Source organism: Linepithema humile, chromosome 2 (assembly GCF_040581485.1).
Source record: "Linepithema humile isolate Giens D197 chromosome 2, Lhum_UNIL_v1.0, whole genome shotgun sequence".
Lineage (NCBI taxonomy): Eukaryota > Metazoa > Arthropoda > Insecta > Hymenoptera > Formicidae > Linepithema > Linepithema humile.
The window spans coordinates 25,856,540-25,874,967 of record NC_090129.1 but is presented as its reverse complement, the minus strand read 5'-3'; the positions used below and the strand labels follow the sequence as shown (position 1 = coordinate 25,874,967).

The 18,428-nt window shown below is 36.8% G+C and overlaps 1 protein-coding gene and 1 long non-coding RNA gene across 7 annotated transcripts in view; one reads left to right on the top strand and one right to left on the bottom strand.

Moving 5' to 3' along the window:
- Positions 1-17,864, top strand: part of LOC105669971 (calcitonin receptor-like) — a 111,245-nt gene extending 93,381 nt beyond the window's left edge. For 3 of the 5 annotated variants that reach the window (XM_067349647.1, XM_067349651.1, XM_067349650.1), the window contains 9 exons: positions 1,371-1,477; positions 7,589-7,680; positions 8,274-8,400; positions 8,842-9,068; positions 12,870-13,040; positions 13,158-13,281; positions 14,654-14,695; positions 14,783-14,866; positions 15,971-17,864. In XM_067349647.1, the coding sequence (XP_067205748.1) occupies positions 1,371-1,477; positions 7,589-7,680; positions 8,274-8,400; positions 8,842-9,068; positions 12,870-13,040; positions 13,158-13,281; positions 14,654-14,695; positions 14,783-14,866; positions 15,971-16,204 (1,208 nt within the window). In that variant the 3' untranslated portion in view covers positions 16,205-17,864. Of the gene's footprint in view, positions 1-1,370; positions 1,478-7,588; positions 7,681-8,273; positions 8,401-8,841; positions 9,069-12,869; positions 13,041-13,157; positions 13,282-14,653; positions 14,696-14,782; positions 14,867-15,951 lie in introns of all 5 variants that reach the window. The other 2 variants (XM_067349648.1, XM_067349649.1) reach the window with 2 other exon arrangements.
- On the bottom strand, positions 10,059-15,867 carry LOC136997982 (uncharacterized). Of its 2 annotated transcripts, none has more exons than XR_010888555.1 (3): positions 14,547-15,867; positions 13,178-14,351; positions 10,059-13,059 (listed from the first exon to the last, which is right to left on the bottom strand). It is a non-coding gene; the product is annotated as an uncharacterized lncRNA (long non-coding RNA). The 2 variants fall into 2 exon arrangements; XR_010888556.1 differs by having other exon boundaries at positions 13,178-14,091.
- Positions 17,865-18,428: the final 564 nt, after the last annotated feature.

The following is an 18,428-nucleotide window of genomic DNA, read 5'->3' as shown; positions in this document are numbered from 1 at the left end:
TGAATTTTCTTTCGTTTAAAGTACGTACTTTTGAGCTCGCTACTTTTGCGCAATTATATCTCATTATCTTCTTCACCACTTTTTAACGATTTCACTGTCTTTAACGATCGTCATAATAGGAATAATAATGTAATGGAAATTGACAGGCGCGTGGTTTAAGAAGATCTAGAGATTAGAATTAATAAATCTTGGTGAGAACGCGACGCGAATTAAAATATGGTTCGGATTCGATCAAGCATAATAATTTCACAAAATAATTCTGTCAAAATAATAATATTAGCTTCTATAATATACGCGACGGTATTATATATAATAGAGAGTGTAAGACTTTCCTTGGTTTCGACTCTGTGACGATGATATCTCAGGAGATGCTACGTAGATCGCACAAAGTCAGGTTGTCGTTCGAGATAGCTTTTGGAAAACAATAGATTCTTTTTGTAACTGTTGCAAAATTAGTAGCAATACTCTGAAAGTGCGAAGTTAAACTTGTCTGATTTATTCAAGATTTTCAGCTCAATTACTCCTTGGCTCACTCTATGAATATTTAAATATCCGCTCTTCCAGATTTTCTCATAATCTTTGTTTTCTTTCCCTCTTCCTTTCTTTCGCTCTCTCATCACGCATCGCTCTCTTGTCAATATTATATTAAATCACGTTTCTTATCACACTCTTTTGTGATGATATCTCTCAAGAACTTATTTAATATTTTAGTATGGAACTCGACTATAGAGTTCAAAACAATAAAAAATCATCGTTATTTATTTATTATAATACATCAATATTTAACACATTGACACAGACATCAACTCTGCTTTCCGTTTACGCCGATGATCACCGGTGGACGACAGTCCAAATAAATACATCATATATCATATTTTTGTACAATTCAATGCTATAATTCACTTATGTATTTCATTGTTCTTTTTAATGTAAAATAATTCAATTGACGTGAACGGAAAGTCAGCTAAAATATGCGCGACAGTGTGAATGTGTTAAAAATAAAGTATCATAATAAATAGGTGGAATATTTTGATTGCTAGTAGCAAATCACTCTTTGAAAATTTTATGTTCCTAAACAATATATTGCAAACGCGCTTTAATATATAATAAAGTTTGTTAATCACAAAGTCATAATTAATGAACATTTAGTAATCGATTTTACACAGTATGGGAAATATTAGATTTTAATATGGAAATAATATACGGCGCATGTAATTAATTTGTAAAAGTACAAAATTAATATTACAAAAGATATCGCTGATGCTCAACAATTAAGAAATTAATGAATTTTATTTCGATATTGATTTCTCAATGTTATTCCGTTCTCAATATCAGTATCTCAAATAACATTTCCGTAATTCTTGTTGCAGACATGGCGCACAAATACTGCGAGCAGAATGGTACGTGGTTCCGTCATCCTGAATCTAATCAAATATGGAGTAATTACACGACTTGTGTGAATCTACAGGATCTGAGTGTGAGTAATATTCCAAATGATCTAATTGCATAATTTGACTAAATTAACCATTTTAGAATAATTTAATCGCGTATACAGAGATCGAGTATTAAAGATTCATCAAAGAGACCGGCTATCAAAAAGTATTATTTTATAATTTTATTTTAAAAAACTTGACTTTTGAAGATCTTTGAAATCATAGAACGACACGGGAAATCCCCTCGGGAAATAATACGGGAAATACACACGCATGAGATCACATACACGCATTGCCGGTTACATCTTTTCAGTTTTATGCGAAGCCGCTATTCTGACATGGGTTCGATTTCACGTTATTTTGCCCGAAGGCTCCAGACTCGTATTTTCTCCAGAGAGCTAATATCGTTTGAACGAACGCAGGACGCGTTTGTTGAAATATTTGAAAGGCATGCTGTATGCGACACACAGGAAGGATATTACTTATTTTGCATCGCAATGTAGCGCGAAAGCGGAACAATTTCAGCGATCACGCGACCTCGCAATCTGTCTCGTGAACGAATAGGAACTGGAGCGCCGCTACATTATTCGCTTGAGCATCGCCGATACTTCGGCCGTCTTATGAATAACAATGTGACGCCGGAAGTTAGAGAGGAAAAAAATTTCTCGCGATTTATGTCCGAAGAATTGATTTCTCGTCGTCGCTACTGTCACGGCACGGTGAAATGGATTCGTGACGCGCAGCCGAGGAAAATCCAGTAAAAAAGGGAAGCGCAAAGTGTAGAAATGTGAAACAAGTATGAAATTGTACACTGAATTTTCCCAACTTTTCTTAATTACACAATTTCTTTAGACAATATTGTTCAACTTTGTCTTTATAGTATTGGAAAAATTTCTTTTTTTCATGCGGCGAAAAACAATTGGATGGATGATTTTATATAAGAAATGTTCCGCATTGCTGTTCATATAATATTCCTCGCCGTCGCTATTAACGCTAAAAGACAGTGTCCTTCTACCGAGGATAGTGTGATGATAGAATGAAGCGTCTCGCTCCGTAGTCGCTTTTACGCGATGCCATCCACGTCAACCCTTCTCACGTACTTGACGAGCCACACGCTATTCATTAGGACCAGCTTCATTTCGGTAACGGTACACATAGTGTGATCATCCCTTACAGCGCGACCCATCATCGTCGTGCTCTCGCCGCCGAAGCCGCTCTTACCGGTATATCCATCACGTCGTCGTGCGCCATTCACTCCTAACGCGCATTGACATCAACGTCAATACTTGCGCTTTTTCGCCCTGTCGTCGCTAAAATTGCCAACACAAGTCCGCTCCTCGAATTCTTACAGCGAGACTCTTCTGTTAGCATAAGATAGAATACAAATTTCAGACGTTGAGTAACGATTCGGAATTTTAGACGGAAAATGTAGGGAATTTCGAAATTTCATCATCTGATTTGGTTTGCATAATTTTTCAATTTTATACAATCTCTGATTTAGCAATCCATTTTCGCGAAAAGTAGCTCGCAAGCTCGCATTCGTTTTTATCTTACAGCTTTTCTTTGATCGCAAAAATGAGAAAAAAAAGAAAGTGAAATATTCACTCGACATTTGGATATTATCCAAGTCTGCCGATTTGCATAATTATAATTTAGACATGATTGCTCCCGCCGGTTCGCGAAATTGTCATTCATGTAATGCAAAGGAGCTCGAGACGCAGGGGATTCGAAATGGTGGAAAATACTCCCTCTGCGCTACCTTATTTACGAACGACGATAAGACGCGCACTTATCTTTCAAGTCCAGAGAATGAGGTCGGACGGCTTAGAAGAAAAGCTTGAAAGAGAGGATATATTTTTGCATGTGGCATCTCCATTCTTGTGTCCTGTTCGGTAATCTGCCTGAGTAATTTCTACCACGGTAATCCGCCTGTTTGCTTAATCCCTTCTAGTTTCGCTGCGGCCATCCGGCGGAATGTGAAACAGCGAAAGGATTCATTAAACCCCGCTAATGATACGCCGTAATATAGTTATACTCCTTTATCTATTTTTGCAAATTACGGAATACGTGGCACGTATACGCTTCTTTCGCTGAGACAGCGCGGTATTCCAAGAGTTTTTTAATTCACACGTGTCTGACATGAGCTGAATTCACGCCGCGTACACGCCGTTACGTTTACAAATGAAGCCGATTCTTTGTGCCTGTACTGTAGTGGTAGCGACGGTACAACAAAAGCCTTTGTATTCGCTCGCTTTGCGTATAATGAACGTTTACACGTGATCACTGATCCACGTTTCTAACATTTGCACATCTGGACTTTAACGTAAATATTAACGCATGAAAATAAACGAGACTGTTTGCGCAAATAAGTCCACTTAAAATTAGACAGTAATTTTATATCGAAGCAGTCTCTCTCTCTCTCTCTCTCTCTCTCTCTCTCTCTCTCTCTCTCTCTCTCTCTTTCTCTCGTTTGCCCGAAAATATGCAAATAGAGTGAAATTCTCATCATCGGCGCCAATTCGCTCACTTTTGTTTGGCAATTATTTTAAAAGCGCATATCCGAAAGCGCTATTTGCGCGTAATCGCGTAATCGATAATATGGCATGTGCGCACAAAATGCTCTTTTTTACTTCCATTTCGCTGTCGTTTGACGATGCGCATCGCTTAAGTTTCGCAAGAAATGATTACTTTACGAGCGAGTTGGAATAAAGTTCCAGAACACTTGTGACAGACGTTTATTACAGACGCTCGCCATCGTGGAAGGGAACTGAACTGAATCATCACGAAATCGTTATACAAGATTTTACAATGCTATTATCATCGTGTAATGTCACGCGACATTTATGAGATATTAAACAATGAATACTGTTTTTTCTAGGTATAAACAGTACAATTACATTTTTGCTTATAATCTACTAATTAATGCAATATGACTATCGTCTTAATTAAAGAGTTGATAAAATCCACTTGTCTTAACCTTTATTTAGATAGTAAAGAAGATCCATCATCTATTTAGAACTCCGAAACTTAATTCTTGGGAGATCCCTAAAGTAACTTTCTTCTAAATCTCGGGCGCTTGCTCGAGGATATTTTCCTCAAATTTCCTCAAATCTTTAAAGCTAGAGATGTTTCGTTACTTTCAGATGGCTCGAATAACTATAACGTAAACTCTTCGTGTAATTGAGTTTAGCTTTTGCACAAAGCAAAGAATCTTCAACAATTCGAAGGGGTTGCTAATGGGAATAGAAATAAAAAATAGAAACGCGATCTTTTGTCTTATAAAACAAAATACTTAATGGGTAGAAAAGGGGGCGGGGGCACCGGGCGCTCATTATCTGCCATCAGAAACTAGTAATTTATTTCATTGGAATGTTAATGGAGCACACGTGCGTGTGCGCGGACGAACGATCGATGCATTGTTGTCCGGTGTGTGGTGTATAAACCACGATGCAACGCCCTTAGCGCTTCCAAGAAGATGCATTGATAAATAGATGTCATCCGACGTATGTGAAACTCGCGCAACTTCTAGGAAATAATTGCCATTTAAATGGAAATGTGCTAATTACAATTTTGATAGAAGCTTTCTCTATTATTTCAATACGTCGAATTTCGTTTCAATTGAAAATTGATACGGCAATGATTATAAAATGTATGAATGTTTATAATTACGCATCACCGCAATTCGCATGACTAATAAATAGTGATATGAATTACTTTAATATCGATTTATTATTTAAATTTGCAATTGCACGTCATTAAATCGACGATATACAAGCGATATTGTCATTCAACTGAATTCATCGTGTTTGCACGAATCTAATGCGATCGGCAAATAGCGATAGCATTTCAATTCGACAAAATGACAGATACGACAGAATTCATCTGTCTCCTAATATTAACACGGATATAGACGACAACCAGCGTGGTAGCGCGGGAGATAGAATGTACAATATAATCTCCTATGCTATCGATACACATATATAATAAGCCAAGAATAGAGCGGTAGGAAACACAATTATCGTTTGTCCGCGTTGATAAAATTTATCGTGTCCCCGCATGCAATAGCGGTATAATTTCCGAATACCCACGTTAATCCGATTGTCCGGGAACGAAGAAGAGACCCTCGCGATTTCGTACTTATCTATACTATTGCCTTATCAAGTGCCGTGTAACCTCAAGTGGAATACGGGAGTACTCAGAGACTGCGTATATCTGGACTTCATGAATTATTTAGCGGTCCGCTAGTATAGTAGCGCGTTTGAAGCTATGCGGTTCGGAGACCCAATTTTCATAATTATAATTTCGATCATAATATAACATCTAGATTAAACGTATGAACTCGCCGTATTCAATTTTCAATTGCACGCTGCATATTTCATACGCTTTGACTTTGCGAGTTACTTAAATTCTCAAATTAAAACATTAATTTTTTAATGTTCTTTTTTTTTATTACAAATTAACAATCTGATTAGTGCAATGTTTTTGCTGCTTTATAGTTGCATTAGTCATAATTTTGTTTTGGCGAACGGCAATTGCGAACGAGAGACAGGATTTTTAATTAGAGCGTAATCTGCATGAATTAATCCCTCATCTCATAAATTAGCCAATATAAATTTGCAAAAATTATTCGACCCAAAAAACATAAAAGACTTGTTCTTTCCATCAATCTTTTCGTTCTTTTCTTGCGAGCGTTCACATAATAGCCGGTGCTGTAAATATTTTTGCATTTATAGAGAGTTAAATATCAATTTGCATTTGCGCGCGGTTTAACCTGCGGTGCCTCATACATAAATAGTGCGAGAACATGAAAGCGCAGGAACCTGTAGCTTTCGTGCGACCGTAGCGTTAATAAGTAACGCGATGTTGGCACGATGGCGGTTAAGAATAATGTTGCTTTTCAACCTCATCGGAAGCAAACAGGTTAATGCTTTTCTCTAGGCTCGCTAACATCGCCCAGCTTTAATAAATACAGAAATAGGGTTCTTTTGTACGCGAACCGGCGCGTCTGCCTCTCGCTTTACATATTTAACGAACGGATTTATACCGGCCGGGTTTTCGGACCAGATCCGGATTCTCGCGTTTCCTTCCGCCGAAGTCGGGGCACGCTCGATTAAATTTCCAGGATCGGCTGTCTTTGGTATAGATCGTGCGACGGGTTTCCGGCCGGCGAGTCCTATAAACACTTCGTGCCTGGCAGACATTTGTCATACATAGGACACCGTTACGGAGCCCTATTACCTGCCGACTTTGCTTTGCAGATGCGGCGAGATTTGCATGCGCCAGCGTAAAGGAAGTATGAGGCTTGATAAGAGCGGGGGAGCGCGAGGGCACGGAGGATCTCGCAAGCGGATGAATTTTAAAGCGACAACGCTGAGCGAATTGCATTCCTACAAATCTGGAATGCGAAAAGAAGATAAAAGGATAATGAATTTATGGTTGATGAGACACGAATGCGATCGAACGCACTAATTTCCATCGAAGCTTCGAAATTACTCGATCTCTTCTGGTATCCGTATAATTGGACTTCCATCCACAAACTAGTTTCAACTTTGAATAGCCCTATGGGATGCCGTTACGACACGAGAAAGTCATTACATCCGGAACTGAACAGTAGCCGGAAGCAGATTTTTTCCTAGACCCAAGAGACTTGCGTTCCGAGGCGTAAAAGTGCAGAGTTATCGTCCGCATTTATATTAACATTTTGATTATCAATTGCGATGTTAGTTTCTGAACTAAATTATGTAATATTTTTCCATTTTTTCTTCTTTTCGTCAATTTTAAGATTGATAACGTCTAATGAGAAATTCAGGACTACATTACTTTTAAATGTACAGTATATCGGAAATAATATACTTACAAAATAATTGTTACGTAACAAACCTAAATGATAGTCGGTCTTTTGCGCAGTACACGTATGGCGAGATTACAGCAACGACACGATAATTAATCAAAGAAATGATCGGGGTCAGATTCAGGATACTCGTTTTCTGCTACCTCGATTCACAACCTGAAACTGCAAAATATTCTGTTAGAATAATAGAATTGTAACTCGCGTCATCCGCATGAATTAGTAAGAATTAAGGCACCACTCTAAAAATTATCGCACTGATGCAAAATGTGGACGAAGTTTTAAATTTTTCATAACACGTTTACAGTGGCAGCAAAGTATTAATAGAATCTACGAGGTGGGATACGCGATATCGTTGGTTGCGCTATTGCTTTCCTTAGGAATTCTCACGTATTTCCGGTAAGTTAAAAATTTATCGTCGTTATTATCCTCGCTATTTCGACAGTGAATTATAATTTGTAAGCGCGCTGCAAGTATATTAATAGCAGAACTCTTTAATTACTTTGGGAATATTTTACGTTCTAAAATATTCTATGTTCAAATTAAATTATCTAAAAATTTACAATTTATTAATTTGAACGAAAAATGTGATACTTTCGTTAGGAGAGATTCGATAATAAATTTTAGATATTTGAAAAGTTGGCAAAGATTAAAAAAATTTTAAAAGGTCTAAAAAAAGTACATAATTTGAATTGGTTTCTGGAAATCTTAAGACGTTAATTATATTTTATCAATAATCAATTTAATAATAAATAAATGTTAGACGTTGCTGAATTTGTGCCATCGCTAAAAATACTTGTTATAAACCACTGTCTGCTCGAGCTATTCACAATTTAAGCAGTGATCCAATTTAGACGGATATCCCTTATTCATCCCCTCCCTCTCTTTAGTCAGATGATTTTTAAATCCTTCTTTATTACTCTAAAGCATGAAATTAGGGCTCATTGAGAAGACTTGAGAGAAACGAAATTAAACCATTTTTTTGCATACAGATCTCTCAGATGCGCACGGATTACGCTGCATATGAATCTGTTCGCTTCATTCGCAGCCAACAATGCTCTGTGGTTGAGCTGGTACAAATTTATAGTAGCGAATACGGATCTACTACTTAGCAACGGCGTACGTATTGAAAACATAAGTACACGATACCATGTGTAATGTTAGATGCAAGAGAATTTAATATCCAGCTGCGTTTCAAACTTAATCGATACAATTGCAATTATGAGAGTTTTAAAATATACAAAAGATAAACGATTACGTTTATTCAAAACAAAATGAGTCTGCAACGTTACAGAAGTAATTCAAATGATTATGTATTGAATTAAAAGTATAATATCTTTTTTGATAAATTGAATGAAACGATTATATATATACTCATTAGAAATAAAAATGTATTTAATTATACGACTAACATAAGAAATGAAAGCTACCGAGTATATGATTAAGAGATATGGCCGTATCACATTTAAGTCCGATGATACAATTACTCTGATTGACTTTGCATGCGAACGAGACTTGAGTGGTTTTGAAAGGACGCTCATGAACTGCCTTGCTTTACAGATACCATGTCGCGTCCTGCACGTGCTCCTTCATTACTTTCTATTAACCAACTACGCCTGGATGCTCTGCGAAGGCTTCTACTTGCACACTCTGCTAGTGAGCGCATTCACTAGCGAGCACAAATTAGTGAATTGGCTGATGGGACTCGGTTGGCCAGTGCCAGCTGTGATTGTCACCTTGTATACGATATTGCGCGCCTGCAGTAGCAATCCTCAAGACACCGAACAGTAAGTATCGACTTATCGCTAATGGTTTTTTTTTTAAAATTATGTTGCTAGAACATTTGCTTATTCAAATTTGTGCGATACGCAAATGTTTGGTGTTCGAAAAAAGACTCGAGATTTTTCAATGCTAAAACACTTGCGTGTCGCATAAATTTTAATAGCAAATAATATATGTATTCTGAGTTAATTCTTCGTTGAATTATTGTTTTGTTAATGATTGCATTTTAATTTTGGAGTTAAAAAAAAAAAAAAAATGGAAATTTTCTTATATATATATATATATATACTAATTCTTTAATTGGTGAAGCACATGGCGCATAAAAATATTTGACAGTGCCAAATTAAGAAAACGCGCTTGAAATAAAAGCGCGCCAGCTGTTCTTTCGATAAACAAACAGCCGGGAAATGAAACGAGTCTCTTAATTGAAGTGTTTGGAATCCGTTGAAGGAGACTATTGACCCATGGCAGCGGTCGACCGCGGGAAGGGTGCCGCCGGTCGACACTAATTTCTCAGCAAGAAGAGCATGCGGTCAGTCGCGTACGGTAAAATTGGGTATGTCCGGCACCATGATGCCACGGTAGCTAAATGCGCCGAGGTAGGAGATCGAAGCCATGGTGCGACAATCATGTTACCGTTCCATTACGTACGACAGCTGGACGAAAACTGTCGATATACCCGTCGCGAAATGCGTCTACTTGATGCAAACGAATTAGCGGTGTCCACGACTTAAAATTGATCGAACACCTCGTTACTTTGATAAATAATTTGTTTGCTTTGTTAAAAAATTATGAAGATAAATTAATTTAATATCAAATATATAGACAAAGTGTTCTCATTTATTTGGTTATTTATTTTACACATTTATTTTGATTAAGAGAGAAAAATCAAAGGTATACAAAATATCGCTAATCAATCAATTTATTTATATACCCCGTGTTGCACATGATGATAAATTATGGAACGAGACAGGATCAAAGAAATAATGCGGAAGTGCATTAGGAACGTTCCTATTTTGTTCGATCCTAGCTTAGTCATGATGAATCACGTAAGAAAACAGTACACGCGATCCTGAAGACCTTTTTTATCTAAAACCCTTCTAAATGTCACGTTCGACCTTTTTGTGTGAAACCTTTTTATAGACGATAGAAGGATCAGCTTACATAACTTACTGCAGAAACCTTTCTCGCCGTAAAAAAGAGCTTCGTGTAGCGTATACATAACCTGTATGTGAATATCTTGGTGTCCTTTAAAATGCGAAATTGTGCGCGAGAGGGACCGCTATAAGGACAAGATACAGAAAGGGGCAGAACCGTAAAATAAGATAAAATATTTTCATATCTGTCAAAAATAACGATACATCATCTACTTTATGAGCCTGTATATTTTTTTTCAAGAAATATGAAAAAAAATGTCTACAAAATCTTTGTAATCTTTGAAATTCTTTAAAATTTTATATAATATTATCATTATATAATATTATTATTATATAATATTCACATATTTCTGTAATTTTGACCCTTTTAAGATAATTTTTAAATAATATTTCTATCAATCTTAAAATTGTAATTTTTTCAAACTTTTAAAAGTTAATAGAACATTTTGCCCATTTTTTCCAAAATATATCGGTACCTCTTTCCGCGCTAAGGATTACGAGAAAATCCTCGAAAATAAATCAGGATTTTCGAGTACGTAAACGAGCGGTATGTTTTCTGTAGTCGGGTTTTTAAAGTAAGGAAAACAGAATTGCTCATTTACTTTTTCAGAGAACGGCTCGTCAAGGATCGTGCCTGCCTCGCATTGAGTACAATGATTTATTTAGTTGGGAGTTTCTAGCGTTGTGAGCTCTCTGGCGGCTTTCGCAGCCTGGAATTTACACGAAAATACGTATAAAGGTTTCACCGGCCAGAAAACTAGAAGCATGTACTTGGTGGAATTAATAGAAATGATTTGAAAGCGCCACGTTGTGCAATTTCGACCCGAAACGTGGTCGAAACGTCATGGTCTATCGCACCGTAGTACAATAAAGTCCCCTCGATTCACGTTTGTCACTTGACTTTAAAACTTCTACGGATTTCGAATATTGAATACGACATGTCACGCTCTGAAAATCTTAAGTACATAAATACATTAGGCAATTAACACAACTTGATGACGCTATTCACTAACTTTTAAAAAATTGCATTACTCACCAAAATTAACGATCTCGTAAATCTTACAAGTTAGATGTGCGTTCATTATTTATAGTCGAATAGATATTAATATATATACTTTCTCACGTTGTAATTTCATTTTTTTATATTCGGATTAAAAACTAATTAATTTTTACAATTAAACGGCAACATATCGATTATTTTTATATACTTAAAAATTATTCATTCACGATATTATTACATGATTATATATTTGCGACGTAAATACGACATTGTTAGAACATGACAGCTGTTATCGGCTAATTGGAATCACAACTCGATATAGATGCCAAAATTTATTTGAAGACTATTTCGACGCAGTACATGCTTCAGTAAATGGCGTAACATGAGGATACGACTGACATTCAATCTTTGCACCAAACGCCGGAAACATGCTGCGCGGATGTGTATACGAATAGCTTTACGAGCGACGTCGATTGAAACGTATCGGAACATTGATGAAATAAACGGCGTGATAACGAGCTATATCGGCACCGCGTTATAAAGCATCAAGTCAAGATGAAAATAATGCCATATTCAAGTCAAGTCAATCACTATCGTGGATATGGAAATTCACAAAACTTTCGCGCAACAATATTTTCTTTATTCGCAGCACGCGAATCGTTATATCGAACAAGTGATTTTGTCAATAGTGAAAGGTTAATTGAAACTGATCGAAATCGCTCATTTTTTTATTACTTTTTCGAGAGAAACGTGACTCGTATGTCTCGATAAAAATATAGCTATGACTTGCATCCGTCGTTCCGATATATAAGTGACTCGTATATTGTCTTATCGAAGAAAAGGTTTTATTTTTACTGTCGAGAGGAACCTTCTCGCGAATCGTTCCAGTCCCGACGTCAGCATCCGCTACTCCTGGCTCTCAGCTCGTCTATTTTCGTCGACACATTTCTGTTGCACTCTCAATCACATGGTAAACGTTAACTATAACCGGGCGTCAGTGGCGCAAAACTTGGAAGCGATTTTCCAATCTGCTTACGCCTCTTCCGCTGCCTTCTGTATTTATTACAGGAAGCTTCTCACGAGAGTGACATTTTTCAAGCTTTTCCTCTATCAAGTTTGTTAGAATAGCAATTTATATTAAGCGTCTACAATGATGTGGACGTACTTGGGTGTATAACAAGAATCGAGGCAATCAATTCTCGATGCACACGGATTCTTTTCTTTCTGCTTCCTGTTTCTTTATTGATAAAATCGTTAAAAATGTACTACTTGCATCCGCTGTTAGTATCTGAGAAGCTATGCGCCCAAGCGATTCTTTCAACAACTTTTTCCCGGGAGGTTTCAGTAAAAAAAAAGAAACAATACTAAAAATAATTTAACGAAGCGATAAATATTTCATTCATTTTTTTGGCAGCAAAATGCGTACGCGGTAATTAATATTTGAAAAAAAAAGTCGGGAATTTGTTATTATACTTCGTTAAAATTCGGAATATTATTTTCATGTTTGAAAAATATCCATGATAAAAAAAACACGCAAATATATAAAGCAGATAAATGCATACAAGTATGAAATGCACGGGGGAATATTAGCCACATCGGCTCGTGTTCACGAATTAACGATTCGATTACTGGATTACTGTTACCATTAGGTGCTGGATCAATGAGGGAAACTATATGAGCGTGCTGGTTTATCCTGTATGCGTTTCCACTATGTTGAATCTGCTTTTCCTGTTTAACATCGTGCGAGTCCTCCTCATGAAACTGCGCGCTGGCCCCGCCATCGGAACGCGCCCTTCACGAGGCCTGCTGCAAGCTTTCAGGTTTTTCTCGTTTTGCACACTAAAATGACACATGTAGTTAGAATTTTTTTAAGCGGAAAATTCCCGCGTTTTGTATGTTTGCATACGATGATTGATATATTCGCATCTTGTTATCAGGGCCACGTTACTTCTGGTACCTCTCTTAGGTCTGCACTATTTGGTGATCCCGTTTCGTCCGCCAAAGAAGCATCCTTGGGAGCATTTTTACGAAGTCCTTTCCGCGCTCACCGCTTCTTTTCAGGTTGGTGCTTTCATGTATCATTTTGCAATTAAAATAAAGCGGATCAATTATAAACGACCGCGGATCGTGTAACAACCGTAGCTTGCTGTTCTCAAAAACTTGTATTGTGCGTTGTTGCATGTGCTTTAACAACATGTGCGTAGGATGACATCAGATAATATTCGACAACATATGGGAAATTCTCTGCATATTGTTCTCTGTATGTTCGCTATTGCTGCCGACTGATTCGAGGCAATTTTCGAGATATTCGGTGCGTCATTTAATAAATTGAATATTTCGTAAATTCTTTATATGAGATGTTAAGCGCACAAACAATGTAATAAAATAAATTTTATCTTTTGTCAGACAACATTGATAGACGTCACTGCAGATTTAATATTTGATCAATTTTCACTTATAATTCTGTAATTCTTCACAGATAAAATGTGCCATTCCAACAAATAAATTGGTAAAATAAACTTTCCTTCTACAGAATATCAGAAAAATGCTAAAAATCAAGACAAAATTTGATTAATATCGAGAATTCTAAAAAAGATTTCAATCTTTCTTCAAGTTTCTCAACTTCAAATACACGCGAAAGACATTCTTCTAAATTGTCATCGAAAGTAATAATCTTTATATAGTCTTTGAGTGGAGCAATCAAATTTTGTGCAGAACTGCGTTTTCATTGACGACGTGATTGCATTGTTATATAATCACTTTATGTGTCGTACAAAATTGTATCGATAGAATCGCAATTTAATTGAGCGATTCTATCGAGTGAACCAGTTATCTTGGGATTCGAACGCCCTCGGCGTAACTAGTTTATATCTGGAAAACACAGTTATTAAAACGCGCACATGTCTTAACAATGTTGCATATAGTGAGAACATTGTAAAGAATTTATCAGTTATCTGCACGATCTTTTTGTTACTAATTATTTAAGCATTTGTTATTTCAAATAGAGCGAAGATATGTAAAAAAGCACTCAAATTTACAATATATAAATATAAATAATTTTTAAATATAAAATACTTATGCGTTGTATTCCATGAACATTTGCACTCCAGGTAAATTTTAACTAATATTTGCTGTAATTTGGAAAGCATCCTTGTTATTTAAAAAAAAACATGAAAAAACGGACTTTAAAAAATATACTTTCCGATTATATTTTATAACTTTCCGTACACACACACAATATCACAATATACATATAATGAAATAAACGAAAGCGTGTTTTAATTTTTGTACCATGTAATTAAATAATTCAATATATGAAAATTTACCTGAATTATATCTATTTGATGCGGAATTGTGTAATAAAGATGGGAATTTCCTTTGGAAACTTCTCCCCAGGCTCATATCGAGGTAAAATGTAATTTCTCTTTTCTAGGGTCTCTGTGTGGCTGTTCTTTTCTGCTTTTGCAACGGCGAGGTAAGTTCCTGACTACAGAAACGGCCGTTTCTACCCTTAGAGCAACCTTCGTGCCAGTAATGATATTTTCTCTCGTGGTGTCACCAGGTAATAGCGCAATTCAAGAGAAAGTGGGATGGTAGAGCCCTTTTGCGAAAACGAGCCAACTCCTGCACCGCCACAACCGTCTCGGTATGCAATATTGACGAAAAGTACAGCATTCTCTTAACCGATTCGACCTAAATATTGCCTCTGCCTGGCTTTTCACCTGAAAAAAATAATAGCATAATCAGCATAGAACACATGGATTGAAAGAAAGGTCATTTCGTGAAATGGAATTCCTTATCTTCGAAATCATACATTAACTTACCCTTGGATTTTTTTTTTCTATTTCTCGGCGTTATCAGCATGTTTCCTTGTGCTTTTCTCGAGAGATTATCTTAATTTCTTTTACACGATAAAGAACAGCAGAACAGCAGTATCACTAATTGTTCCACTTAGCGTTTAATTGACAATTGCGCAAATTATCTGCGCGTCTATATAAATACGTAATTTTAAAGATTAGCGCAGAGCATACAGACTACTGTCACTTTTTATTTCAAATTCCAAATGTCGGAATTATTTTATTTTATTTTATATATAGAAAAATTGAGAATCATTCTCAATTTCAAAAATTCAAAAATAGAAAAAGAATCAAATTTGCGTGAAACCTCTGGTTTCGAAGAGTTTACAATTATGTGAAATGATATTCCACCAATTTTTTTCAATCCACCAATTTTTCGCAATCGCGAATACAGAACTTCGTTGATCTACGCTGCAATAGTGATCCGTAGAAAACCCTAGAATAGCAATTCCACGTTCCGTTGAGGAACGATGAAAGGCGCGCCCTTTCGATTTTAACGAGAATTTGCGCTTGACGCGCGAGAGTAACATTCCCCCCGCGATTGAAATTCCCGTATGCACGACTCGTCAATGGTGCGATGCGGACTAACACACACGATCGGCTCCGCTCCGCGACTAACTCATCCACGTGCTAACTCACACGCGTACTAACCAGCGCATACACCGCGTGACATGGATATGTGCAACCGGGTGCGATGCCGCAACGGACCACTAATCATGTGTCGTCGACGGGAAGGGAAGAGGGAGAGGAACGAAAGAGAAGAAAAAAAAAAGAGGGAAAAAAAAAAAAAAAAGACACGTATGATTCGTCCGTATCGTGCCAGTGACAGCAGCGTGCCCGAGTCGAGTCCATTGTGGAACGTTGACTGTTTCAGTTTATCCGCTCGACCGCAGGTCCGATGGCGGGAGAGGAGAAGGTGTGATTATCAACCGACGGAGTCGGCGGTACCGATGGACGACTGCAAGCGACTGTCGAGTGAGGCTCAACTGCTGCAGCAGCCGCACCAGACCGTGCAGGTGATCGCCGCCAGCAATCGGTCCGGCAATCACAACAATCACACGCGGGTGCTCATCAAACGCGGCGGCGACGATTCTTCCCACGACGAATGCGACCAGACGCAGTGTTGATGACGATCAACGGGGATGATCGTGCGCGGGACCACGTACAATTCTTTCTCCGAATAGCTTCTTCGTAAAGCAGGCGAACGAGCCGGAATCGGCGAGTGGCTACCTCGCCGATTTTCAATGCGCAGGATAGCACGATTCACGATTGCCGTTCGGCGGAACAGTGATGAGCGAGTCTAGTGAAGCAAACGAATTAAATACGGCATATTCTTTTTTATAATATAATCGCTAAAATATTTTGATTTATTTTTTTTTTTTGAAGTTATAGTAACTTGATGGCGCATCGAATATCTTCATAAATATTTTGATTTTTCCAAAGGAAGACTTGTATCACTGTTCCGCCTCATCGCTCAGATACCTGAAACTAAAGAAATATGCAGTCAGTACTTTATGATTTTGAAACAGAGGCCTAAGCTCCGAATTTAAAAGAATCAAATTTTTATTTTCTTAAAAATAAATGAATCAAATCGCGGAAATTAGATAAATATAATAGATTTGACACTTTTACTGTCGATTACTATATAATTGGGAATCATATTTTAACGAAATATATAAGGCCTAAAGTGAGATTTCCTGCGCAATAAATTCTAAGAAAAACAAATAAGCAGGAAAATCTTTATTTGCAATTAAGCCCAACGAAGAGGAGCAATTATATCACTGATCATTCGCGATCGTCGTTTTTATATTTTCGAAGGTGGGAAAGAATTTCGTGTTACCCGCTCGTATGCAATATTTAAAAGCGAATTAATTAGCGTTAATGTTTCTTGCCAAGTGTCTTGTGCTAAGTAATGCAATTTCTTTGTACATATTTTGACATCATATCATGTCAAAGATTTATCGATCAACTGTACGCTGATATTCATTTTCGCGACGCAATCGTAGGAAATGAAAAATCGTTAACCCTTTCATTACAACGGCTAAATTTTTTTCCCGTAATAATTTTTCAGATACGAGCTCAGCAATTCGCGTGTGTCATATTGTAATTTTTTCGTCTGTACTCATCACGTCATACTTTATTCTACAGCTTCATTACTATTATAAGCTGGATGTACATATCGTGCTTCTCGCGTCGAAGTTCTCCGTGGCGAAAGGGTTAAAACTGCAATTAGAATAAATGTCGATACTAGTCTTAACTATATTATTAGAGTAGAGTAAAATCATGCAAAACTGTAAAAATCGAGAAATAGCTTTTCCAGAATGGATTTACGGCATTTACACAAAGTTCAAACAGAAGAATCTGCCTTTGCAAAAATGTATAATGGAATTCTTAGGATTCTTTGAATTTCGTTGACAGAGAACCTAAGAATTTCAAACTCAGGTACCTGCGATTAACGCTTGAGATTAGATACTCGGAATCTTTGAAATTCTTCACAATATATTTTTTCGTGACGACGGCCAAAGAACTTCTTATTTTACTCATATACGATCATATAGCAGTCATTTTGTTACGCATGAAACTTAATGTAATGTGTTGTAAGCGGTTCTATAAGATAAAATGTGAATATTATGTATATACAGTGTGTAATTTTAATGGTCGCAAGAAATCAATGTCTCCGCGAGCGGAACAAGTTTCAAGAAAATGTTTAAAGATTTAATATATTTTGCGAAAGAGAATACACACAAATAAAATGAAGCTAACTTCAATAAAGCAGTCTTAATTTAACTGATTATTTTCTTGATTAATATTACCTCCACGAAGACATATACCTTTATAAAAATAAAGATAAAACAATCCAATCATCGATATTGCGTTCTCTGTAAATAAGAAATTCTTGATCAGGGACATCTCCGATGTCAAAGCGGAAATGAAATGTTATTGGTGCACTTGATAAATCTGCTTTATCAAACTGGAGCAGTTTCGTTGGCAAAAAGTTATTTATATAGATGTAAACTTCAAGAGATTCATTCGCGTGTATTTCCTCGTAATTTCCTCGCTTTTGACATCGCAGCTGGAAGATGGCTGAGTTCGGCACGCGTTTCCGACCCTTAGGGCAGTAGACCGGTCGCTGCAACTATATTAAATTATGACATCAGAGGCAAGAAAATCAAACGTAATTTCTTCTTGCACAATGTACGACGAAATAAATAAAATTTTTCTTTCAGTACAGAATGTTTATCGCTATTACTTTTCTCAATATAACATATTTTAACAAATTTAACAAATGTTTTAACACAATTGACATCCTGCTGGAATAAAGAAGAAATCTCAAATTTTCTGAAAAAAATT